At 39.8% G+C, this 27987-nt stretch overlaps 1 protein-coding gene and 1 non-coding gene across 4 annotated transcripts in view; both read left to right on the forward strand.

The window, feature by feature from the left end:
* The window catches only part of nap1l4b (nucleosome assembly protein 1-like 4b), a 59744-nt gene extending 33599 nt beyond the window's left edge, over positions 1–26145 (forward strand). For all 3 annotated transcript variants that reach the window (XM_048606817.1, XM_048606818.1, XM_048606819.1), the window contains exons 4-10: positions 33–132; positions 10134–10275; positions 14734–14814; positions 15633–15764; positions 18224–18295; positions 23865–24004; positions 25968–26145. In XM_048606817.1, coding sequence (XP_048462774.1) covers positions 33–132; positions 10134–10275; positions 14734–14814; positions 15633–15764; positions 18224–18295; positions 23865–24004; positions 25968–26130 — 830 coding nt within the window. In that variant the 3' untranslated portion in view covers positions 26131–26145. The remainder of the gene's footprint in view (positions 1–32; positions 133–10133; positions 10276–14733; positions 14815–15632; positions 15765–18223; positions 18296–23864; positions 24005–25967) is intronic.
* On the forward strand, positions 24426–24556 carry LOC125485297. Its single transcript, XR_007264019.1, has one exon. It is a non-coding gene; the product is annotated as a small nucleolar RNA SNORA54 (small nucleolar RNA).
* Positions 26146–27987: the final 1842 nt, after the last annotated feature.

A 27987-nucleotide genomic window follows, 5' to 3' on the forward strand; every position in this document is an offset into this window, starting at 1 on the left:
ACTCTGACCCCATGAATCCTCATGTGTTACAGCAAAATTGACAGCCCAGGTCATGCAGAATCCACAAGTCTTGGCAGCTTTACAAGAAAGACTTGACAGTGTAACACACACTCCTTCCAGCTATGTTGAAACGTGAGTATGTTTGTTTACACGTTGTGTAATGTTTTAAAAGTTGAACTTGGGCTTTGTAATATCAAAGTATGTTCTTTGGTTGCAGCTGGTTCAATGTTATGATGTAACTTTCGTGCTTTGGTTCCTTAAGAATTTTACTTGCACACTCATTGCTTGTGGGTAGTCTGGAGGCTGGATTGTGGTCTGTTTGCAGTAGTTGCATCATGACATAAAAGGAACTGATGCTCACTAATAGAGGAAATTCACAGTATCAACATTCCATGATCAGTACAACGTGGTATATTACATGTTGAAATGTTCAGCCATCACCCTATTAGTAGTATTTGCATGCTATGTAAAATTTAGAATGCAAACAGCTCAACTTCTCTTTTGTATTTGCTACTTTCTTGAGTTAAGTGTTGAAAGCAATGCCATTGCTGAATGCCTATCCTTAATTGACCTTAAGGAAATAGTGATGAGTTGGCTACTTGAACTACAGCAGTCCATCTACTGAAGGTACACCCACACAGGATTCTGGTGCTGTGACAGTACAGAGTAGAACATTCAGGTAGATATTGGTTTTCCAAACATCTCTCCTTCTCCTAGGTAGTAGCGGTCACCTGTATGGTTAGAGGGGCCTTGGTGGGTTGCTGCCCTGTACATGACACACCCTGCTGTTAGTGTGCATCAGTAGTGGATCGAGTGAATGTTTCCGGTGCTGCGTGGGTTGCAAATCAAGGGAGACTGTTGAAGTTGCACTTGTCCATCAAACAGCAAGTATTCAGTCTCTCTAACTTGTGTGTTTTAAATGGTGGACAGACGTTCAAGTGTCAGGAGGCAAATAATTCTCCTTAAAATTTCCTGTTCTTTTAGCCCAATATTTCTATCTAGTCTCGTTCAGTTTCTGGTGGATTGTAAACCTTGTGGATATTGGTGGGGAATTCAGTGATTGAAACACTGTTGAATGTAATGGAACTGTAATTAGATTCTCTCTTGTTGAAGATGCTCTTTGCCTGACACTTGTATGGTGCATGTTACTTGCTAGATATCAGCCCTAGCCTGAATGTTGTCCAGGTCTTTCTGCATATTGTCGTGGTCTACTTCAGTACTTGAATAATTGTGGGTAGTACTGAACCTTTTGTAATCATCAGCACTTCTAGCCTTAATATCATTGGTAAAGCAGCTGAAGATTATTAGGCTTAAGAACACTCTCCTGCGGCACCTGAGGAGGGCTCTCTTGTGGTGCAGAGATAGTGTCCCTACCCCTGGACCGAGAGACCCAGGTTCAAATCTCACCTGCTCCAGAGTTATGTAATAACATCTCTGAACAGGTTGATTTTTAAAAAAAGTACATTTTGTTAAAAAAAATCCCAAGGGTCCCCTAAAGCAACATCTGGGTTTGAAATGATTGGCCACCAACAGTCACAACCATATTCTTTTGTGCCTGACTGACCAGCAGACAGTTCTCCCTTAATCTCACTGCCCTCAATTTCGGCAGAATTCCTTTTTGTTGCACCTGTTGAAATGTTGCCTTCAGGTTAAGGGCTGGCATTCAATTCCTTACAAGGAATTATGGACATTATTAATCATCTTATTCAAAGATGCCACTACACACCACTGGAGCGAGTGGGACTTGGTCATGGGCCTCCTGGATTAGAGATGGGGCATTGCTATTACACTACAGCAGCCCTCCCTTGAGGAATCCTAATTAGGATTCTCATTTTGCCCCTTGTCCATGGTAATTTTCTCGAGTACTGAAGCTGTTATTTTATACTGGACCAAGGGTTTTTATTCGTTCAAGGAATATATGTGTAGCTGGCATTTTATTGCCCTCGAAGATAATCAAAACCATGTAGAAGGGTCTAGGCCCGAAACGTCAGCTTTCCTGCTCCTCTGCTGCTTGGCCTGCTGTGTTCATCCAGCTCTACATCTTGTTATCTTTATACAATAATCAAGAATGGTTATAAAGAATCTATCTCATTCACTGATGTCCTTTTGTTAAGGGAAGTCTTCCATCCTTACCAGGTCAAGCCTACATGTGACTCCAGGCCAAAAGCAATGTGATTGAGTCTCAACTGCCCTCTGAAATTGCCTAGCAAGCCATACTTGTAGCAGGCAATTACTCAGGATATTCTTGAGCCTTCAGTTTACATCTCATGTCATGTATTTCTTGCATGTTTGCCTGCTGTATCTGAAATACAAAAGGTGAAGTTTACAGTCTTGAGACTAGACACTAGAGCTGTAATGTAATAGTATTTAAAATTTAAATAACTAGCATTTTGGACAAATACTACGTAGCTTTACCACATTCCCGCTCCTGACACCCCAGCTGACTATCTGTTTGTCTCCCCAATGCATCCAGTTGCCACTTATCAGGTGCTGAACCTTCCCTTCCCCCACCCTCCTATTTCCTGAACCTTTTGTTCACTATATCCCATTCTTGAACACTTGCTGTGAACAAGGGTTTGCAAGATGAGTAGCAAGAGACAGATAACAAGAGCTTTGAATTGCAGGGCTGCAAAGGTGAGTCACCAGCTGGAAAATGGCAGAAGAGGGGATCAGTGATGACCTACTGAGGGTCAAGGGAGCACTGATCAGATCAAACCCAGTTTGGAACATAAAAATTATAAATCTAGTGGTAATCATGACTATCAATCCCCCTAACTCAGTGTTAAAGCAGAACAATTTAAAATGGGTCATATTGTAACTAAAATGTACTATTGACGGAGAAATTTATTCTCGGGCAACCATTAATTTTCCTTCTTTCTGCTTTCTCCATAATGTTTCACACTTGAAATCTAGCAATAAGTTGCCTTTCAATAAAGAATGAAAACTTGCATTTAAGACCACAAGACATAGGAGCAGAAATTAGGCCATTCAGCCCATCGAGTCTGCTCCACCAGTCAATCATGGCTGATGAGTTTCTCAGCCCGCTTTCTCCCTGTAACCCTTGATTCCCTTGACAATCAAAACCTGTCTATCTCTGTCTTAAATGTACTCAATGACCAGACCTCCACAGCCTACTCCGGCAGTGAATTCCATAGATTCACCAATCTCTAGCTGAAGAAGTTTCTCCTTATCTCTGTTCAAAAAGGTCTTCCCTTTACTCTGACGCTGTGCCCTCTGGTTCTAGTCTCTCCTACCAATGGAAATATGTTCCCAACATCTATTCTATCCAGGCCATTCAGTATTCTGTAAGTTTTTCAGTTAGATTTCCCCGCCCCCCAATTCTTCTAAACTCCATTGAGTATAGACCCACAGCCCTCAAACGTTCTTCATACATTAAGCTTTTCATTCCTGGGACCATTCTCCTGAACCTCCTCTGAACTTGCTCCATGGCCAGTATGCATCTTTCCTGAGATAAGGGGCCCAAAACTGCACAATACTCCAAATGTGGCCTGACCAGAGCCTCAGACGTACATCCCTGCTTTTATATTCAAGTCCTCTCAAAATAAGTGCCAACATTGCAATTACCTTCCTAACTACTGACTCAACCTGCAAGTTTACCTTGAAAATCCTGGACTAGAACTCCCAAGTCTGTTTGCACTTTAGTCTTCTGAATTTCCCTCGTTTAGAAAATAGTCCATGCTTCTATTCTTACCAGAGTGCATGACCTCGCAGTTTCCCCACATTGTACTCTGTACTCTGTCTGCCACTTTGCCCACTCTCCTAACCTGTCCAAATCCTTCTGCAACTTCCCTGCCTCCTCAATACTACCTGCCCCTCTACCTATCTTTGTATTGTCTACAAACTTAGCCAGAATGCCCTCAGATCCTTCATCTGGATCATTGATGTATGAAGTGAAACGTCGTGGTCCCAATACTGACCCTTATGGAACACCATTTGTCACCAGCTGCCATCCTGAGAAAGACCCTCTTAACCCCACTCTGCTTTCTGTGAGGCAGCCAATCTTCTATCCATGCTAGCACCTTCCCTCTAACACCATGGGCCCTTATCTTACTCAGCAGTCTCCTATGTGACACCTTGTCAAAGGCCGCCTTGAAGTCCAGGTAGATAACATCCATTGGCTCTCCTTGGTCATTACTCCTCAAAGAATTCTAACTTGATGAAACCATGCTGACTTTACCCTATTTTACCATGCACTTCCAAGTATTCAGAAATCTCATCCTTCACAATGGACTCTAAAATCTTACACACGAGCGAGGTTAGGCTAATCGGCCTTTAATTTTCAGTCTTTTGCCTTACTCCTTTTTTAAACTGGGGTGTCAGGTTAGCGATTTTCCAGTCCTCTGGGACGTTCCCTGACTCTAGCAATTCCTGAAAGAACGCCACTAACGCCTCAGCTATCTCTTAAGAACTCTGGGGTGGAGTCCATCTGGTCCTGATGATTTATCTACCTGCAGGCCATTCAGTTTTTCTAGCACCTGTTTGGTGATGGCCATAATTCAGCTCTACCTCATGACTCTTGAATTTTTGGGATATTTCTCGAGTCTTCCACTGTGAAGACTGACGCAAAGTATTTATTCAGCTCCTCAGCCATTTCCTTGTTCCCTACCACTATCTTTCCAGCATCATTTTCCAGTGGTCCAATGTCCACTTTTACCTCTCTTTTGCCCTTTATATATCTAAAAAAACTTAGTCCTCCTTTATATTATTGGCTAGCTTACCCTCTCATTTAATCTTCTCCCTCCTTATTTTTTTTTTGTTGCCCTTTGTTGGTCTTTGTAAGCTTCTCAATCCTCTGGTTTCCCACTGCCTTCGCCACATTATATGCTTTCTCTTTTGCTTTTATGCTATCCCGACTTCCCTAGTCAGCCCTGGTTACCTCATCGTCCCTGTACCAGGCTTCTCTTTTTTTTTTAGGGATGAATTTTTGCTGTGTCTCCTAGAAATTCCTGCCATTGCTGTTCTGCTATCTTTCCTGCTAGGCTCCTCTCCTGGTCAATTCTGCCCACCTCCTCTCACATGCTTCTCTAGTTGCCTTTTATTCAGCTGTACTACCATTACTTCTGATTCTATTTTCTCCCCCTCAAATTGCAGAGTAAATTCAGTCATATTATGATCACTGCCCCCTAAGGGTTCCTTCACCTTCAGCTCCCTTATCAAGTCTGCCTCATTACAAAACACTAAATCCAGTATTTTAGTGGGCTCCACCACAAGCTGCTCCAAAATGCCATCTCATAGACATTCCACAAATTCATTCTCCTGCAGTCCATGACCAACCTGATTTTCCCAGTTCACCTGCATATTGAAAACCCTCCATGATCACTGTAACTTTGCCTTTCTTACACATCTTTTCTGTCTCCTGATGTATCTTGTGCCCCAGCTCCTGACTACTGTTTGGAGGTCCATACATAACTCCAACTTTGGGTTTTTTACCTCTGGTTCCTCAACTCTACCCACACAGATTCTACACCATCTGATCCTACTTCGTTTCTTACTATTAAGTTAATTTCATTTCTTACTAATAAGACAACCCCACCCCCTCTGCCCATCTGCCTATCTTTTCAATAAGATGTATATCTTTGGATATTTGATTCCCAGCCCTGATCCCCTTGCAGCCATGTCTCCATGATGCTCACCACGTCACATCTGCCAACTTCGATCTGCGCCACGAGCTCATTTACCTTCTTTCTTATACTGTGTGCATTCAGACATAACATGTTCAGTCCTATTAACTGTTCCCGTTCTCACTGTCATTCATTTATCTAGTGTGCTTGAAGTTTACTTCTTAACCCCTTCCAAACACACTATCCTATTTGTATCTGTGCTGGAGACTTTAATAACCTCTCCTGAGTTCTCCTTTCCTGTCACTTTTTTCATATTTTTCCACGCAGTGGAATCTTCCCCTACAGATGTTAACCTGCTGCTTTGTTCCCCATCAGGGGAAGTTTCACCCTTCCTTTCCTCTTCTTCTTCTTCTTCACCCCCCACACCCAAAACCCATCCTCTAGTTTAAAGTCCTGTTGACCAGTCTATTTACCCTTTTCACTACAACATCGATCCCAGCTCAGTTCAGGTGGAAACCATCCCAGCAGTACAGATCTCTCCTGTTCCAGTGCCCCATGAAAAGGAACCACGCTGTTAGCCACATGTTTACTTTCAGTAACCCGGCGATTATAACCTTTGAGGATCTGCTCTTTAATTTCGTTCCTAACTCCTGACAATCCCTGAATAGGTCCTCGTTTCTAGTCTTGCCTATGTTGTTTGTTCCTACGTGGACCACAACAACTGGATCCTCCCCCCTCAGATCCACAGGACCCCCAAAAGTGTTATATAATTAACACTGATTTGAAATCATCATTTCTCCATAAGTAGACTTTATTCAAGAGTTATGAAATTACATAAAACATTTTGACTTGAATTTTGTTGCAATTCTTGTAATTCTCAACTTCCCTACTGTATGTCCCACTCTGTCTGTTTGTAATGTTACTTTAGTTAATATTAACACCATATGTTCCATGTTGTGCATACAGCCCAAGGGAAAAAGTATTTAAATAAAAATTAGAGTACAATAGAAATAAACTTTTCATGTGCCATTTTCCACGTATGTCTCAATTCAATTTTGATATTCTTGATATTCACAATCTTTATTGAATGTTAGGCATAAAGTCTAAGAGATTTTATAGTTCCCAGCCTCTGTGTGCTGTGGCTGAAAGGCTTAGGCAGCAGCATTTCTGCATTACCTCTCTGCAATGGCTGACTGAAGCGTTAGTCTGTCCACTTAGTCCTGAACCATTGAATGTGCCAGCCTGCAACACCAAGGACAACTCGTCATACTGAAAGACAAGCAAGTTTCTGGTCAGACCATAAGAGTTTTATCAGTGAATTGATTGATTATGCTCCAACCAAGGTTGATACTGCCTGTGTGTGTCCCTGGGAACAGGCCTTGGAGCATCACGTCCTGCATCGGGTTGCTATACAGGGTATACCTCGACAAAACTGTGTCCCTCTCCAGATTTTTTTAATATATGGAATGTGCTTTTTCAAAGGTGGATGGTGGGCTCTTCTCTGCAGCGCCACCTAGAGGGCATGTGTGAGGAGCTAAGGCGCTGAGCATGTACAAAGAATCTGTCATGGAAATTCCATATTCTGTAGCTAAATATGGAAATGTGACCCCAATGTGGACACAAAGACGCAGAATTGGCAGAGATGAATGACTGGCTAACCAGTTGGATTGAATAATAGCAAAGACACCAGATTACCTTGTGCTGATGGCTCGGAGAGAGTGAGGGTACAAAGTGCTTTATATTGTAAATTGTCTGTAAAGGCAGTTATGTAATCTGAAAGATGAATCTAATTATTGCTCTGTATTCAACCAATTCATGATTAACACTAGGAATATGATATTTTGTGTACATTGTTCTGTGCTTTCATGTGACACTGCAACAGTGAAGGATTTAGGGAAGCAGAAAGATTGTTTAAAATTAGGAAAAATAGACTGTGTAAGTTCATCCCCATACCCAGAACCAAAGTGACTGTATTGCAGTTCAAGATATTATCTATGTTACATACTGTTTTCATGCTTATTATAAGAGTTCACTACTCATAAAAGTATAAACATGATCATGTGTGCATACTACTCTGGGTAAATGGGTATAAAGTGAACAATGCACACTGTCATTGAAATACACAATAATAGGCAATTAGGGATGGACAGAGAATAAGTGCTGCATGAATGATTTACCTTCCCTGCAGCCCTCAATCTCCAGACTGAATGTTAGAAGAAACACAGTAGAAATAGTCCTGTTCAGCACTGAGTGTTAATAATCTCTGTCATTTAAAACTGACAAAGATCAGTATTATTCTGTACTTAATTGTTATGACAATACATTTCCACAAAATCTCATGCTACAACAATGAAACAAATTTACATATAAAACTTAAACAGGCCCGATGAATCAATAAATTTTAGTTTCCAACATGTCAGTTTAAGTCCCAGTTTCAAGGCAAACATTTATTTTAAGATAAAGAGCTACAAATGCTGGAAATCTGAAGCAAAAACACAATGTTGGAGAAATTCAGCAGGTTTGGCAGCATTTATGGAGAGAAAACTGTTATTGTTTCAAGTCCTGTGACTAATGTTAATTCTTGATTTATTTCTAAAGATGTTGCAAGGTCTGCTGAGTTTCTCCAACAGTTTTTTTAATTAAATGTTTATTCTGTCTATTATATATTCAGACACTAATAAACCTTTTACATTATACCAGATGCTTATGGAGTATCATAATGTCTTCAGTGGAATAGCTTAATTTTTGAGTGCAGTTCTTCTCCTTCCTTTACTTTCATGCATCTTCTCTCCCCACCACCCCCCCAACATCTGTCTTGTTCTCCTGCCGCCTATCTTGCTGTTCATTATCACAGTCACCTTCTGTCATTCTTCCCTTGTCTCCTGCATCATGTCCTTCTGCCCCCTTTTTTTCCTCCCATCCTTCCTCCTTCCCATATGTCCTCTTCCCCTCTCGTGTCCTTCCCCTCCCCTCTCCTTGTCCCTCTTGCCCCTCCATACCTCTTGACCGCAGCTGCCCACCTCCCAACCCTACGTTTTATCCGCATCACCCTTCCTCTCCTGCAGCCTCCATTATTCAATACAGTCCTGACTTGTTCGCATCCTTCATAAGCTTCAGTTAGACCTACATTAGCAAAAATGCCCTTCTACCCAAGAGCTTTTTGTTTAATCCTTTTAGGACCTTGCTTCTCTGTCTCTATAAACTTTCTACAGATATTAGCACAGAGTGCTTAGCTGATTTCACCCCTCCCTCCCCACAATGTTCCACCTCTTCCTCCCATGCGGACTTATCAACCTTGGTGGCCATGTGTTCATAACGTACCAGTCATAGCCTGGAATTTTCTCTACAGTTCCCAGTCTTTTTACACTTAATCCTGAAATTAAACAACCACCAATTTTAACGTGATGTTGTGTATCGGCATGCATTTTCATCCAATTGCATGTTTTAAAGAGCTTTAGTTAAAGGCATTATAAGCTATTTCCCTGTATTAATAACTTTCCCTATTCTATTCCAGTAGGTAGACGTGCACATGTCAACAGTTAAGTTCAGTACGTGATCATCAACATTATCAGACCACTATCATTAAGGACAATGCCTGGTCCCTATTAGTTGTTATAGGCCAATTAGGGCTGGAAATTTGTTGGGGATATGTAATTTACGTTGAGGGTTCTGCAGTTATTTTGAAAAGTTCTAGACAAAAGTGCTTGGACCAAACAATGGTTCCACAATTCTATTTCTGCTGCCCACTGACTCTGTGCTAGGAAGTACATATTTACTAAGGATTGGATCAAGTTGAGCTGTGGTGTGCTTACAAGGAAAAATGGCCTGACTGTATTCATTGCCTAAATTCATACATAGAATGATTCTTTGGTTGAGCTTATGGAAGGCTGTGCCCATGAAACCGTAGACCGCCATGAGTCACCCTCCAAGGCGGAAACTATTGAAAACCTACTTGCAGTTAAGCATTGAGTTTTATACAATTGTTACATGTTTGGCATCCAGCGTAGCTCTTTATTTTCATTAAATCATGCCGTCCAATGTGTGTAGGGTTAATTGTTCATTAAATTTGTTTATGATGTTTAGCTGTGAGGAATTCCTAAGAAAGCTTTATTAATAAAGAATGCAAGTTCTGTGCTGGTGATGCATCAAGTTAGCTAAGTTTCCACATTAGTGATCCTGCAAACTTAAGTGAAATAGTTAACTGGATAGTCAACTTTGTGATTAATGCCTGCCAAGAATGCAGGATTGTGATTACCATAAGCATTCTTCTTTTTAAGAGCTTTTGAGTTAGTTGGAGCTAAGGTAGGGGTGAAAAAAATTCGAACACCAGTGAAACGTACCATTTATTTTTCATTTTTTAGCTTGATCATGAGAGCAGTTTAAGTCACTAAACATAAGTGGTGTAAAGGAACTGAATAACAATGTGCAAGTTGTAACACCACTGTAATAATGTTTCAGGAAGGGTTTGCATTCGCTATTTATTTAAGATACCAAGGACATTGTAAACTACATTTCCTGTTTCAGTTATCTGATATTACCTGTTTTGTGTAGTTTACCTAAAGCTGTAAAGAGAAGAATAAATGCCTTGAAACATCTTCAGGTCAAGTGTGCCCATATAGAAGCCAAATTTTATGAGGAAGTTCATGAGTTGGAGCGGAAATATGCAGCCCTTTACCAGCCATATTTTGAAAAGGTATGAGTGCTTACAAGTTGAGCTATTTCTTTTTTGCTTGTTAATCAATCCCTTGCCTTTCAAACAATCTTTAACTGTCTTAGACCAACACTCTGGCACTTGGTAAATAAATTAGGATTGGTTTGTAACAAACACTTCAGGAAATACCACAAATTTCTATGTTAACTTTTTTTCATGGCTATCACGTTTTCCTTGATTACTAGGCTGGGTGTTGTAGATATTGCCATTTAAAAGATATTTATGAAATTGAGGGGTGTTAGTGCTTGATAATGTTGCGTTTTAACAAATGTTAAGATGAAAATAGTTTTGAAATGTATTAAAAGTAAATTTATAGCCTCGAACATGGTATTCTGAAATGAGCGTGAATATGTTCTCGAGACCCTAGTTGCATTAACTCGGGTGCTGCCAGACTTGCTGAGTTTCTCCAGCAGTTTCTATTTTTGGTTCAGAATTCCAGCATCCGTAGTTCTCTAACTTTTGAGGTTATACTTTGCTGTCCTTGGTTGTTATCATTCCATTCAGCAATCCTGCTCTTGTCCTAACTTCTCTAGACTTGCATATATAATATTGTGTTTAGCATTCTCCAAAGAGCAGGATGCTTCTAGCTAATTTCTTTATAAACGGCAATCCCCCATGACCAAAACTCTTCCCTTGCTAACCATCCTGCTCAACGTATGGTCAGGTCGCTAATCTTGCCACAATGAAGTGTGCCTTTTTTTTACCAAGTATGCCCTAATTTGTCTCTGTTTTCTGTTTTTATTGTTGTTAACCTTATTTACTCCTATCATCTCTCCTTTAAAATCTTCCCTGTTTCCCTCCCAACCAAGCTGCACAATATTTTCCTCATTCAAAGTGTGCGTTGATCGGCTTCGCATATTTTGTGATTTTAAACCTCCATTTCAACTCCCCTCCCTCCTCAGAATTCACTGCTTTCCTGTCCTCCCTGAAACTCCCTTTTTATGCCTGTGACTTACTGAAAAATGTAGGAGAGTATGCCAGAAGAGCATCAGGTATATGTTAAAGTGAGGTGTCGATCTGGTGAAGCTAAACACAGAATTAACTGCACGCCAAACAGTGCAAGTAGCCTGCAATCAAAAGAACTAAGCAAGCCCCTTGTGGGTCAGATCAAAACCTTTGGAGACCTGTTACATCTTACAAAAGTTGGTGGACAACTGACCAATGGAGAAGAGTGCACAAATATTCCCATCCCTGTGATGGTGGAGCCCAGTGTAATGGTGCAAAATATGAAGCTAACGTATTTGCAACCATCTTCAGTTCAGTGTTAAGTGCATAATCCATTTCATGTCCTCCTGAAGTCTACAGCATTACAGGTGATACTCTTTACCCAAGTAGATTCACTCCATCTACTACCAAGAAATGCTGAATACCTGAATGCTGCAAAGTCTATGGACCTTGACAACACTCTTAACAATATTACTGGAAATGCGTGCTCCAGAACTAGCCACACCCTACCCAAGCTATTTTAGTACAGCTACCTCTCTGGCATCTACCTGATAATGTGGATAATTACCTTGGTGTGATCTGACCTCAAAAACCAGGACATATCCAAAATGGCTGAATACCACCCATCCATCTACTCTTGATCATCAGCAAAATGAGAGAGGATGTAATTTTGGCATGTAGAGTGCTATCGAGGTGAATAAAATTACACTTGAATAACCTCTCTACCACTCGGTTCCTGGCTTCATTACAGACTTGATTGAAACGTGGTCAAAAAAGGCTTGACTGAAGAAACCCAGCAGAACTAATATTAATGGGAAGTGTATAAACCTGTCCATTGGTTGAAGTCATATTATAAAGATAGTTGGCTATGGTTGTTGTGGGTCATTCACGGCAGATTCACAGCATAGTTGGATGTTAATCAAGCTGATGTCCCAACTGTCGTCAGCCGCTTCAACAAGCGGCTTCTTTCTATCGTCAGGTCAGAAATGAGAATTTTTGATAATGGTTGCTATAGGTGCTGAACGTTCTGCAACCTTAAACTAGTGAAGCATATACATCAGGACCTGGATCAGGCTTGGGCTGGTAAATGACAAGTAACTGTCAGTTAACAGCCATCTTCAGCGAGAGAGACTGAAACCACTACCACCACCATCCTCTTTTCCCCGCTTGAGTTCAATAGCCTCACCATAGCTGAATCCTCCACTCTCTCAAAATCCTGGAGGTTACCATTGATCAGAAACTGAACTGGGCAGCCATATACATACTATGACTGAAAGAACAGGTTCAAGTCTGGGAACATCCCCCAAAGCCTATTCACCATCGACAGGGCACAAGTTAAGAGTTTAATAGAATCCTTTCTGTTTGCTTGGATGAAAGCAGCTGCAGCAACAGCAACACCCCAAAGCTTCACATCATCCAGGACAAAAAGCAATTTGCTGGTTGCCCCACCGCCCCAACCCAAGCATCTTTCATCATTTACCTCTCCACCTCAGACCAACACCATAATACTTGTGATACACTGTATCAACTCGCCAAGGCTCCTTAAGTAGCACCTTCCAAATCATCAGCCTTTACTACATAGGATGAGGAGAGCAAATGCACATTAATACTTCCACCTGCACATTTCTCAACCCTCAAGCCATCCTGACTTTAATTTTATCAGAATTTCTTCCAACCGTATTGTAAAAATATCTACACCAGGCAGCTCACCACTACCTTCTTGGGGGCAATGAAGGATGGACAGTAAATGCTGGCCCAGTCAATGAAGCAAACATGCCCTGAATGCATTAATAAAAGTATGTGAACTTCTACATACCAGCGCCACTCAAATGTCAAGAGTTATGATTCTTGGGAGAATGCACCAATGATCAAGCCTCAATTCACCAGTCGCTCCATTAGTATAAATTTTGTTCTTCCTTGTACCAAAATGTCAATTGATTTTCTGACAATTAAGAATAAAATAATCTTTCACCAGGCTTTAATGAACTCTCTCTGCTTCATTAGGAACAAAGCTGTTTTATTATTAATCAGCATTTGCCACTTGTTTTAACACCTGAGCTATAGTTTTAATTTCACACTATCTTTTTAATTCCATACACACATTCACAACACATAAAGAGTAGTCTGTGCAAAAATGTTGAGCCTTTTTAAAGGCAAAGGGAAAGAATAATCAACTGCTGTTGACCAAAGGTTTGAAAACAAAGAATTGAATCTGATAACTTCTCATGTTCACTGAATTCCCTATTGGCAAGGTCAAATTACTGACAGATGTCAATTGAAGGTATAGATGTTCAGGGAGTTGCTCATTTCAACACTCTCTGCAGGTAGACAATGCATCTTGTCAGTGTTGATCAAGATCTGAATAACAATGTAGAAAAAAAATTATTATTTTTCAAAGACATGTCAATGTTTTTTGACTCTTGAGGCTAGCAGGTAGAAGTGAGTATTTCCTGCGTGGTGACAGACCTGAGTTGAATAATACACGTGGAGTGACTAATGCACAACTTACTATTTGCCTAATGGTATAAAGGCAAAAGTTATTAATGCATAACTTTTAAGGTTAAATCCATGATGTAAGCAGTGCACAGATTGCAGGAGAAAGCTTGTTAAATAAACAAAAACCAAAAGAACTGCGGATGCTATAAATCAGGAACAAAAACAAGTTGCTGGAAAAGCTCAGCTGGTCCGGCAGCATCTATGAAGAAAAATTCAGAGTTAAAGTTTCAGATCCAGTGACCCTTCCTCAGAACTGTGGAAATAAATGACCCACTCTGTCTTGTGCTCAAAGAGTTGGCATTGGATATTACAGCGTTGTTAAGGTTGGATATAAATTTCACTTTTAATGTTTATTCTGCTGTTACAGTAAAATTGTAATGAATCGAATTCATAAGTCCTGGAACTCAGTTATGGCAAAATGTAAGCCACTCCCACTAGAATAATAGAATATCTGATTGAAGGATGCCCATGACAAGTCCAGAGTTGTGGACTGGAACTCTGGATTAGCCAAACTAGTGCACTGTTGTTGCATGTCTGTACCAGTTGGTTGATACAGAGTTTTACATGGAATATAAAATCCAGGCCATGCCAGCAATGGCTGCAAAATAGTCTCGCTCATATCTTTATCTTAAACAAGTATTCACTAAAAGAAGTTTTTAATGTGGGTGAAACCGAGCTGTTTTACCATCTTGCAAGGTGTGAACAAATTGAAAAGAATCCATATTTTTCTCACATTTACCGATTTGCTGTTTTAAATTTTTTTGGCATAACTCATGTCCTTAGCAAATTGGGTTACATAGGGAACTCTTGAAGCCCTGCTGAACATGAATTAATGGGCTGGAACTCTGCGATTTCCCTTATCGTGATTTTGCTGTGTGCAAGTATGTAATGGACACAAATATTAGTGTTCGATCTGGTTGTTTAAAAAGTACAATATTGTGCTTTAGATGCTCACAATCGTTTTGTAGTATATTGGAGGCTTATCGTTTCCTTTTACAGAGACGAGACATAACAACAGGGAATGTAGAACCTACAGATGCAGAATGCGAATGGCATAGTGAGGATGAGGAAGAGCTAGCAGTAAGTCTCACTTTATGGAAAGATTTTATATTCATTATTGAATTGCATTCTATTTGTCATGAGTCTGCCCAACATGAGTGGAATTCCTTCTAACTTTTTATCCAAAATACAGATGCAACGCTATGATATGTAGAAAATACATTGATGTGTACTCTGCTTCACCGTTGTACTTTAGACCATAATAGAAAGTGTCCTAACCAAATTAGGATTACAGTTTCTATTTCTCCCAAGTCAAACTGTGGCCACAACTGATCTTTATCTTTTACTATTTTTAAGGCTAAAATGAAGTGCAGTTCGGTGGGTTTGTTTTTAGGTATATGGCAGCTGGTACAGACACTACTAATTAGTTACTTTTTTTTTGATGTGGAGGTGCCAGTGTTGGACTGGGGTAGAAAAATCTCACTTCACCTGATGAAGGAGCAGTGCTCTGAAAGCTTGTGATTTCAAGTAAACCTTATGGACTATAACCTGGTGTCGTGTGACTTCTGACTTTTTTTTTTGGATGTCATAGCTATGGAACAATTTGTATCTGGATTTACATCCATGCCCCATCGCTGAAAGGCCAATGTCTAACATATTGCACCATCTAGTCCCCAGCAATTAGACTGTGAAAAGCTATTTGGGAAGAGTACATGCTCATGAAGCCTTGCCTAAAATGTTGGGAAAGCGAGTTGGTTCTGCAAATGCAGCTCTCTGGTTAATGTAAGAGTGTGTAGTCCAGTTTTTTTTTTTTTTTTTTAAAATATGTATAATGAAATGATAGAAAATTTCAGTTTTGAAATAGTGCCATTTAAGATTACATGTGTTTGAATAACTAGGAAGAAATGAAGAAGAAAGCAGCAATTGAGGAAAAGAAAGAAGAAGCTGAGCAAGAGGAGAATCCCAAAGGAATTCCTGATTTCTGGGTCACAATATTCAGAAATGTAGATATGTTGAGTGAACTCGTAGAGGTAAGCAAAGGACTCATTGACTTGTGCTGCAAAACATTTTTCTCATTTATATGCAGTTTTGCTCCGTTTTTCAATTTTCAAAATTTATACTTTTTAGGCAGCAATAGCATTTGGCTTTGGATTTCATTTTGAACTTTGCCTTTTAATATTATACGCAGAGTGGTATTTTTAAAGTCTCTCATGTTCAGTCATGTTTCAATAAAATATGTATCAAATATTGGTCATAAGTATATGAAACACATCTTCTGACCATTCAGTAATAAGCAGTGTACCACTATTTTCTACTTTCAGGCATTTTGCTATCGTGCCACATCATTATTTGGCAACTGAAATTACTTTTTCCATCCAGGGATGACGATTTTTGAAATATTTTCTTTTGCCTATCCTGTGCATAAACTTCAAATTTTCTACCATTTGCCATCCGCCAACTAAGGATCCTGTGTGTTCATTTGTTAAAGTTGCGCTATGACCAGTTGCTAAGTCTTGAATTTTTTCATTATTTTCATGAAGCATCTTCCTCTGACCTTGGCCAACATCAGAAAATTGTGCATAAGTGTGGGCAGTATGGACAGATGATGAGTCTGTGTATCTATTTTAACTTCCTATCCATTTCTATTGAGCCAGACTTAAGTATTCCTATGCTGAACATTAACAGTAAATTTATTATTCGCAGGCAAATAGACTGTTAAGTAAGATAAACTATTGAATCTGTACTTGAGTCTCCCAGGTGCCAAATTGGGTTGTTTAGCACACTGGAGATATTATATGGGGGATTCTTTGTTTACAATTGGAATAATTCTGATATTGTGTCACAAATGCCCTGACACTATGCAATATTTCCGCAACATTCTTTGCGGTGAGTCAATAGTATTCAAACGTATCTTGCTGTAAGTATATTATTCTACCCAACTTTATCATTATCCCCTTTGGGATTGATTTCAAACTCTATTTTCTACAGCTGCAGCAGACCATAGGATAACTAAATTAACCAAATTACAAACATTTGAATACAGGTACATGTGGAAATGATTTTAAACAGTCTGTTAACTCTACATCCTCTAATCTCTTGTCCAATGTGCAAATCTGCAACTTTTTTTAAACATGGTACTATTAATTCATAGGATATGCTGATTCCATCATATTGCCAACTTAAGTGCTGTGTCATTTTGCCAAAGTTAGTGCTCTGATCTGTTGTTTAAACGGTTTCCAATTTAAGCATTTATTCTGAGTCCATAACACCTGTGCTTTCTAGATTTAAGGGACCGTGGTATAACTAGTATTTTGACACCAGAATCTGTTCTTCTGAAGCACCGTGCTGTTTATACAGTCTTGTATTTTGTTTGCAACACAGAAACAGGCCATTTGCCCTAACAAATCCCTGTTAAGTTGTTATGCTTCCCAAATCAAGATTCAAAGAATCTCAAAAACATTTCCTTACATTCTTTGCTTTATCTAGCTAACCCTTAAATGTTTCATTGCTGATCACTTCATCTACTCTGTGGCAGTAAGTTACACGTTCTAAACACACCCTGAATAAAGATATGCTTATTTCCCCATTGGATTTATTAGTGCCGATCTTATTTCTACATTTTTTTGGTTCTAATTTCATTTGCAAGTAAAAGTAACATTTTTCTATCTGCCCTATCGAACTCTTTCATGATTTTCATGATGTTTACCAGTTCGCTACTTGGATTTTTCTCTACTTTAGAGGAAAGAGCACTAGTCTATCCAGTATTTTCTGGTGGATTTAGCCTCTCAGTATAATTCTAGTCATTCTTTTTCCATCTGCACCAATGTCTCTTTCTTTTATGCTTTTCCATTCTATTGCTTTAAAAATGAACTATGGTATTTTGTTTGCTATTTTTGATCTTGCTAATCTTTTTCTTTTTACTTTTACTTTTTTAAGTGCTTTGTATAACTACACCCCCAGGTATCTTGTTCTTCACTCCATTTAGACACCAAGGATTAGATTTTAACTTAGTCAAAAACTCATTCACTTAATTAAAATGGTCCTCAGGAGTAATATAAGCTGCTTATTTTTGTCAAACTGTGCTACCTCTCAAATAATTACATTTAAAGTTTATTTGCCAATTATGCACCCTTTCAGCAAGTCCAATAATATAGTCCTGCATTTTGATGCAGTCCTTTCTGGCAACTAAGTTGTCAATTTCGTGCTAACTGGAAATATTGAAAATTGCGCCTGTTTGATTATGAACCATTTACATACCAAAATGATCCCAGCATTGCGAACTTCAACACCATTTTTGCATTATCCTGTAAACATTTTGTATTTTGAGCGAACAAAGGCAGAGTTGGTTGTTTATCAAGGATTTAGAGACACCTAGCATCAAAAGGAAATATCAAACATCAGAGTATTGATATGCATTGTCATTTCCATGCTTCTTCAGGGCTGGATATTTAACTTGCCTGGTTATATTTTAAATGCCTTCATTCTACAGGAACATGATGAGCCTATCTTGAAGCACTTGCAGGATGTCAGAGTGAAGTTCTCCGAACCCAATGAGCCTATGGTGAGTATTTGTGTAAACGCTGGGTTGGAAATCCAAGAAATAAAGGATTTAGAATCTTGAAACTAATTCTCAAAATCAAAAAAATGATGCATCGGGAAGTCTGAAGTATGGAAAGGTAGTGCAGATCAATCAGGATATGAAATGCAAGTTAAATTGGCGGAGGCAGGGAATCCTGAGATTTTCCCTGTATGCGGAGGAAATGTTACCCTTGTACTGCCTATCCTTTCAGCAGATTCCCTGTTCAACAATCAGCCTGATTGTTTGTCACTCTGGCTCTCGGCCTGCGGCGGACTATGGAAGCCTGGACCCAAGCGGGCTATAATACGTGGGTGAATCCGATCCCTAACCGCAGTGAATATCCGTAATTGGGGCGGGTAGGAGGAGAGACTAAGGCTGGAGTAGTAAAAGCACTTGGGCTTCATCTGACCAGTAAGAGGCATAGTGCAGTAAAGGACTTTGCTCATTTGCCGTCCCTTCAGCTACAGGCTTTCTGCAGACTAGGAAATCTGGCCAATGTTAAACCTACAAAGCAGATTAAATCAGGACCTGCAGCCGTATTGTTAGCCCACACTTGAGTAGGTTGGCTGAGCAGCCTTTTCTGTCCTGTTAAATCCAAAAGTAGTGTTGGGTTACATATCAAAAATCTGACCTCAACCCACCTTTCTTAGATTCACTGTCTTAATTCAGAAGGGCTTGCTGTAATCACTGGTGTGCATCAATCCATGGCAGTATTAGTGGGCATAATCACAGTGGAGACTAAGTCTTGCCTTTGCATTAAGGATACCATGCTACTACCACTATGGCAGTAGTACTATGCTAACTGGGATAGTTTTCAAACAGATCTGGCAACTCAACTGGGCATTCAAGAGAACAGCAGCAGAATTGCATTCAACTGCAATTTGTAACCTCAGCCTGGTGTATTCACCATTCTACTGTTGCCACCAAAACCGGATGAAGCCTGCTTCAATGAAGATGCAACACAATTCACAACTTCTCTAATTGATGCAGTCCATATCCAAACACAGTACGACCTTGGGCTGACAATTGTTAAGTAATATCTGTGCTCCACAATCGCCAGGCAGTGATTGTCTCCAGCAAAAGAATGTAACCATCTTCCCGTGACATTGCTGAGTCTGCCACTGTCAAGATATCATTCACTAGTAAGCGAACTGGACCAGCCATAAAAATTTATTTACACGTGGAAGTCCGAGGTTAGGAATTGTTGTCAACTCATCAGGCACAAGTCAACCCTGTCTAACACCTCCAGTATTCACTCCCTCCAGCACTGAGACACAGTAACAGTAGTGTGTACCATCCACAAGATGCACGGCTATACATCACTTTCCAAGGCTGTGATCTCTGCCACCTAGAAGGACAAGGGCAGCAAATATATTGGTACAACAAACTACAAGTACCCCTCCAAATCAGACATCCAGACTTGGAACTGTAGTTCTGTTCCTTTGCACTCAACCGGGTTAAAGTTCTGGGACTGTATCCCTAATAGCACTATTGGCATACTCAAAACATATGGACTGTCGCAGTTCATGAAGGCAAGTCCCCATCACCTTTTCAGGAGGAATTAGTGATGGTTACTGCTGTTCTGACCAGCAAAGCCCACGTTCCATGAAAAAACAAATGTGCTAAATGGATCTGCAAATAACACATAGTCTTTAGTTCGATGTAGAGAGTTAGTTGTTGTAGTTGGAAGTGATGGACAGATGTGGTGAAGTGCTTCAAAGTCTGTGAAACTTAACTTGTTGACAGTTGGATTGTTTGTCTGTTTTGTACTTAAATTGGATTCCATCTCGATGTTACATAAACTCCATTCAAGTGAAAACCAGTTTGGTTTGTGTAATCTGACCTTCTGCAGAGCTAAAAACACGATCTTAGAAAATGTGCGCTTGTTGGCTCAGAAAAATTGAAATGGAGAAGACTGAGGACATCGGTTGGGCTATTAAAAGGGGAGCAAACTTGGGCCTTCCCTTCATGCGCCTTGCTATTATTTCCCCTCTCTGTCCCCACTTTTGTTCTGCCTCCACCCATTCCATTTGCTTTCCCCTTCTGTCCCATTTTCAATCTTCACTTTCTCCATTTTTCATGTTGCTCTCTCCATTTATTGTTTATTTTCTAGTCTCAAACTCTCCTGCTCTGTTATCATCTGCACCTCCTTGCAATTCCCCCCACTATTTGCTTTATCAGTATATGAACGCTTATTTTCCTTCACTTTAGCAAGCTGTCTGTTCAAGTGACACCCCATCAGCAACTTACTGTGCCCTTATATTCCATCTGCCCTTTCACGTGATCTCTCCTTCCTTCCATTTTTGAGCAGTCTTGTTCTGGCTCTTTAATTCCACATGTCTTTGCCATCTTGGCTTCCTGTTCATTTGCTTAGTTTCTTTGTCTTACCCTACATATATCTGCTACCATTAATACACTCTGCAGGTCCACTCTGCCTTTTTTTTATTCTTCCTCTTCATTTTAGGATTTTGCAGAGAATAAGTACAAAGGCAAGTGTTTTTGCATCTGAACTCTGGGTGGTGCTATAGTACAATTTGTGGAAGATTCAGTCAATGCCTCCTATTAAGTTTTGTTACTTACTCATTGCAAGGAACTAACCCATGTGAAGATGGTCTTCTGGCCCTCGAGATTGGCTAGTATACTTTTTAATTCTTACCAATCTAAGAATTTCATACCAAATTTCCTTGAGGTTACTTCTATCGATTAACCTTTATTTAATGTATTAATTATTACCACGGTTTTCAAATTTGGATTCCTGGACTCGAATCCCAAGAATAGATCCCAGAGGTGGTGGAAGGTAGAATTTTGTACTTGCTACATTAATGTTATTTTTGTTGTTATGGTTAACCAAGGTAAAGTCTCCTTGAGTATGAGTTGCTGTCTGAAAATGTGCCTGAAGTACATAATAGATCAGTCAAATCTAAAGTCTGTGTAGTCCTGCTTCGTCTAATCATGAACATGGTGGACAATTAACAATTAAACCAGAAGATGAGACAAATATTTCCATCCTCAATGGGGAAGCCCAGAACATCAGTACAACAGACAAAGCTGAAGCATTCGCAACTTTCAGCTGTAAGTGTGGAGTAGATAACTCTTGGCCTCTTCCTGAAATCCTCAGCAGCACAGATGCCAGTTTCCAGCTAATTTGACTTATTCAATATGATATCGAGGAGGAGCTGAAGGCACAGGATACTGCAAAGGCTGTGGACCTCGACACATTCTGGGAAGAGTACTGAAGCCTTGTGCTTTATAATTTTCTGTGCCATTAAAAAAAAAGTGTGGTTCCAATACATCTGCAATTCTCACATCCACACATCAATCTGAAAAAATTGCGGGACAGTCCAAACCCAGCTACATAGCTAGCCTATCTGACAATATTTGATCATCATTTAAGTGGTGAAAAGAGTTGATGGTGTTATCAAGAGGCACTTCCTCCAAAATAACCTGCTTACTGGCATATGGTTTGGGTTCCACCAATCCTGTTCACTTCCTGACCTTTATGGTCTCTGTCCAAAAATAGTCAAAAGAGCCCAGGCCCGAGATGAAAGTAACTACCTATGACATCAAGACAGTCTTTGGCGTATGGCATTAAGGAGCCCTGGTAAAACTGAAGTCAATGAGAATTGGAGAGAAAACTCTAATTGGAACGATACCTGGTACTAATGAGCATGCTTGTGGCGGTTGGAGGCCAGTCATCTCAGCAGGCATTCCTCACTGCACTGACTTAGTCCCAACCATCATCAGCTGCTTCATCAGTGACCTTCCCTCCATTGTCGTGTCAGGAGAGAGGATTTCACTCATGATTGGTGCCAAGCATTGCATATTCATAACTCCTACTGAAGCAGTCTGTGTCCATGTACAGCAAAGTAGGAAAAGATGATCATGCTGAATTTTGCAGTGACATTGGTGCCAGTCTGCTGAGTTGGTCTCATCTCGGAGTAAAAGTAGTCTCTTTAAGCCCTCCTCTTTCAGGATTTGAACTTCATTCGTGCTTTGTGGTGATAAAAGTAATGCATGTTTTGAAGTGTTGAGCATTAGAACTTCTGTAGCACTGTTGTAAAAGAGAAAGAAGTTCTGTTGGCATTGATCCATGTATCCTCTTTAGTTTGACTTTAAAAAAAAGTGTATTTGTTCATTTAGCTTCCTGCAAACATAGCTTGAAGGGTCTGGCTCTAGTATACACTGGCATTGCAAATCATGAGTGGCATACTCTCTGTCTACACTTGAAATAGGGCATCTGTACCATTGGTGTCATTGTTGTGCACCCACACTGCAAAAGAAGCAGTGTACCCATTGTTTGTTCCTTTCCCATGTCTTCGTGGCCTTACCTCCTCACCACACCTCTTATGATTATTTCTAATTGGTTGCTGTTTCTGCACTATAAACTTTTTTTATATCTTAATGTAAGACAATCGGTACAGCAGGGATTAATTTTAACATTCTCGGCCCTGTTTTGAAATCCTTCTGTGACCTTGTTCCTCGATCTCTAACTTCCATTAGCTTCTCAACCCTCCAGAGCCTGTGCTGACCTATCTCTGGTCTCTTAAGCATCCCTGATTTCAATCACCCTACCATTCCTACACACTTTTTCTTCACGTCTGTGTTTTTAAAGCTAACCTTTTAACCAAGGTTTTGGTCACTGAGTTTCCTAGTTCCTTTGAAGTGCCTTATGTTAAAGATGTTTTATAAACATCGAGCTTTTGTGGTGCACTTCCACCAACACTGACCGCTATCTCCACGTATAAACATTTTCAGCAGGGATCGCTAGTTAGTAGTTTTCCTTCCGAAGTGCAGTGAATTAACTGAAATATTAATACAAACGTATGAATGGGGAAAAATAATTTTGGACTCCTAGTTCTCATGATTAGAATAGCTTAACATATGTAGTGAATTATTTTGAGATAATGATGCAAAGGAACAGACTTGATCTGTTGGAATAGATGCTGAATGAAAGATACTAAGTTCTTACAGTTTCAAATTGGGTGCATGGAAAGGGAGAAGTATGTATACTTTACAGATCCTTGAGGTGATGCAATAAAAAACATCCCCAAAAGACAACAGCAACATCTCGATGTCCTATTGCACTGTCAGGTCTGGATCAGTGTCAACGCAAGCTTGAGATATCAAGTCTACATTAAAGTGCAGAAGTACAAAGGCTGGTGTCACTCATGCTATCTCCCTGTTATGAGTGCAGCTCTTTAGCATCCTATTGTTCAAGTAAATTAAAATGGAGAAAAGCACTAAACAGGAAGTGTGAACTATGTACGTTTTGGTTTGAAAATTAGAAAGCCCTTTCTATACCCACAATTTGTCTGTGGATGAAAATGAAGAATCAATTTCAGTTCTAAGCCAAATGTGTGTTCTTTTATTTCATGGGTAATTTACTTTGGTGAAGGGAGGCATGTATCATCTCACCATATGACCATCGCGTTCTTTCCTTCAATGTAAAAACAGCCCATGTTCAAATTTTCTACCGTTGGGAGTAGATGAAATGCATGGTGGAAAATTTGCTATTTAAGATTATTCTCATTTTTAATGTTTTCTCCAACAGAGTTTTACATTAGAGTTTCACTTTGAGCCAAATGATTACTTCACAAATTCTGTGTTAACCAAGACGTACAAGATGAAGTCTGAACCTGACGAGACTGACCCTTTCTCCTTTGAGGGCCCAGAAATAGTTGATTTTGTAGGGTAAGTGAAGGGTCATTTAAAAACCTGATGTGTTCTTATTTGTGATAACGAGGTGTAGAGCTGGATCAACACAGGCAGAGCAGGAAAGCTGATGTTTCGGGTTGAGACCCTCCTTCCGAAATTCTTCCTGCTCCTCTGATGCTGCTTGGCCTGCTGTGTTCATCCAGCTCTACACCTTGTTATCTCAGATTCTCCAGCATCGGCAGTTCCTACTACCTGTGTTCTTATTTGTCACTGACTTTTGGAATTGGCCAGCCAGTTACGGCTTTGATGTGAAAGCACAGAAGTGGAATTATAGAAACTAGATCTAATGCGGAGCCAGCAATGCTTTCAGGGATATGCTAAATGACATCTTCCTGTTCTGAAGTGTCTCTCTGAATAGAGTGCTCCTTTCCAAATAATGTAAACTGGAGTTTGTCTTCTGCACTGTTCGTAACCTGTTACTTGCCTTTTATCTCGCATCAGGTTCCATTCCAGTGCTACATTAATCCCAGCAATATTATCAGTTAACTTTTCATTGTGCTGTTGACTCTTTCAAAGTTGGGAACATACTTACTGAAACTTTGCTTTCTGCATGTTTAACGCACCTAAGAGCCTAGGAGGTTCAAGTATTTGCTTTGATCGAATTTGTCTGTTTTTTTAAACAAGCAGATGCATTTCAATGAAAACAATTCTTTCTGACAAACATTGAGACATTAAGACCAAAAAAGTGTTGCATTCCAATGTCTGTTCAGGAAGGCAAGGCGTAATGCCAAGTCATTTAATTGATCCAGTTCAGAGTGAATCTGTGACAGTTCACGAGGAACAAAACTGGGAGACTTTTATGTTTTGTACCTTTTGGAATAGACGCACAGAAAATAGAAACAGGTATAGGCCACTCGGCTCTGTGAACTTGCTCTGCCATTCAGTTTGATAATGGCTGATCATCCAATTTGGTATCCTGTTCCCACTTTTCCCATACCCCATTTCTCTTTAGCCCCAAGAAACATGAAGTCTGGTTACGTTACATATTTGGTTGTCAGTGGGGTTATAATAGTTACACTCCAGTCGTAGGAACTGTTCCAGAGTGTAAAGAATCTTGAAAGGTGCACCACCCACCCTGCCACCTCCAGTTGCCTCTACACTGATTTCCTTCAGTTCCTCTTCCTCATTTAAATACGTAAACAGCTGTTCTATTTGCCAAAGCATGCCTGAGATGATCTTAAATAGCAGAGTTGGTACAGAGGTTCATTTCTAACTGAGGGTAAGCTATATTTTATAATCTGCTTGACATCAATCATCTGTACCTGATATTTAGAACCCAAGACTGAATTATCTTTGTAATGTGCCACAGTGTAAAGGTTACACGTGGAGCTCATATAACCTAATGGATAAGAAGTCTAATTCAGTAGCAGTGCCTTTACCTCTGGGCTAGAAGGCCTGGCTTCAAGTCCCACCTGCTCCAAAGGTATTTCATAACATGCGTGAACAGGATCAATTAACTTGATGAAATCGCTCTTGATTTATTTCTTCACATTATATCATGGTAATCATGTCAACATAAAGATATTCTAGCTTCTCTCTCCTCAAAAAGAATTGAGCATGTTTTCATCTTATGAACTGCTTTCATGTGTTCAGAGTGATGGCTAAATTCCAATTTGTGCCTTGTCCCAGTACTGCTCAGATGCTTAATGGCACAGCTGTCCATAGGTTTTAACAGCCAAGAAATGCATACTTCAGCAAAATTTAATGCTTCATTGGTTTTTCTTAATTCAAGAGATTGTACACTGTACACTGTGGGGAAGCAAATGAATTTGGCTTTGGGAACAGGTAATGATGGAATGTACACATTGTAGAGCTATTAATTACCAAAGGAGTTTGCTAATTGGAAAACAAAATGCAGTAAGTTAAAATTTTATAAATATTTGTTTTGTCGGTAAATAATTTTGCAGCATCTTAGAACAAGACTAATTTCCCTTCCTAGGTGTACTATTGACTGGAAGAAAGGAAAGAATATAACTGTAAAAACTATTAAAAAGAAACAGAAACACAAGGGTCGAGGGACTGTCCGAACCATCACCAAACAAGTACCAAATGATTCCTTCTTCAACTTTTTTAATCCATTAAAAGGTAAGGAGAGATTTTAAAACATCCAAAACGCAAAATATCTATAACCAAAGTGAAGAAAAATTCTCCGTGGAGTTGTTTCTTTTTGGCGTTAGATAATTCAGACATAGTCTGTGTACATGCAGATCCAAAAGTTCAGAAAAGGGTTTTTCCTCCAGTGTATCTCTCATGCTTCTGGCAAGCTAAGATTTCCGTATGCTTCTCAACAAAAAAACCTGAATTTGTATGCTTGATAATTTTGTAGGTTAGCATTGTCCAAACCTATTACCTGAAAACATGTAACTGGATAATATGCAATATGCACATTATAATTCTACTGACATCTCAAAATGTTGAAAATTTCCTCACTTCTGGATCACAGATAAAAATCTGTCAATTTTTACACTCCACATGCAAGAGTGGAAGGGTCAAACTGTTAACACAGCAATTAGATTTCCAGTACACTTGAATCATTTTCAAAAGACTGAGATTTTTTGGAGTACTTCACAGCAAATTTTTTGCAACAATTGTGTCTGGAAAAAAAAAACTATAGAATAATCCTGAAGTCTGTTTTGGAGAATTAGAAACTGAAGCATATGAAAGCATCTGTTAAATTTGGCAACACCTGCCAGCTTTAAATACATGAGAACAAACCTTTAAAGCAGCTAGAGTGTCATCTCTTTGATTATGGTGTGAATCCTAAATCACACTTTACTAAGTGTCTGAATTGTTCAACACACACTCCAACTTCGTCCAACACTTCACTCAGGATAGCTAGAACATTTTGTTGAAGCAGTACTAATTCCCAAGAATATCAATTTAAGGGGCAAACCAACATTTATACTGAGGGGGCGAACTCTGGTCAGCAAACACAACAGTTTAAGGATAAAGCTGCTGTACCAGTCTTAACTGTTTTGAAATAAACAGGAGTCGCAGATAGACAGGATAGTGAAGAAGTGTTTGGTATGTTTCCTTTATTGGTTAGTGCATTGAGTGTAGGGTTGGGAAGTCATGTTGCGACTGTACAGGACATTGGTTAGGCAACTTTTGGAATACTGCATTCAATTCTGGTCTCCCTAGGAAGCATGTTGTTAAACTTGAAAGGGTTCAGAAGAGATTTACAAGGATGTTGCCAGGGCTGGAGAGTTAGAGCTATGGGTAGAGGCTGAATAGGCTGGGGCTATTTTCCCTGAAGCTTCAGAGGTTGAGGGATGACCCTTTATAGGGGATTATCAAATCATGAGGGGCATGGATAGGTCTTTTCCTGAGAACTAGAGGGCATAGGTTTAAGGTGAGGGGGTGGGGGGAGATTTAAAGGGACCTAAGGGACACCTTTTTCCTAACAGGGTGGTTTATGTACGGAATGAGCTGCCAGACGAAGTGCTGGAGGCTGATGCAATTACAACATTTAAAAGGCATCCGGATGGGTATATGAATAGGATGGATTTAGAGGGATATGTGCCAAATCCTGGCAAATGGGGCTAGATTAATTTAAGATATCTGGTCGGCTTGGTCGAGTCAGACCAAAGGGTCTGTTTCCGTGCTGTACAGCTCTAAGACCGTAACTAAATAAGGCAAAGTACAGGAGGCAGTAATATATTACGTGGAGATGAGGCAAAGGAGAAACTGCACGTCAAATCCGTCACAAAATTTGTCATTGATAACCATCAAAAGTGTAGGCTTGCTGTTCGATACAGAAAATAAATAATGCAGTGAATGGAGTACTGTGTACAGAATAAGTTGGCAGTGACATGCTTAATATGCTTGGGGATGGGAGGCTGTAATTGGATGCTAGTGGTAGAGAATAGAAGAATCGAGGATTGGCTTTGAAGCATTTTATTTGGACAAGGTAAGGCCAGGAGTGGATATTAGAAGACAACTATTAGTTATGAAAAATT

This window comes from Rhincodon typus, chromosome 17 (genome assembly GCF_021869965.1).
Source record: "Rhincodon typus isolate 14 chromosome 17, sRhiTyp1.1, whole genome shotgun sequence".
Taxonomy (NCBI): Eukaryota; Metazoa; Chordata; class Chondrichthyes; order Orectolobiformes; family Rhincodontidae; genus Rhincodon; species Rhincodon typus.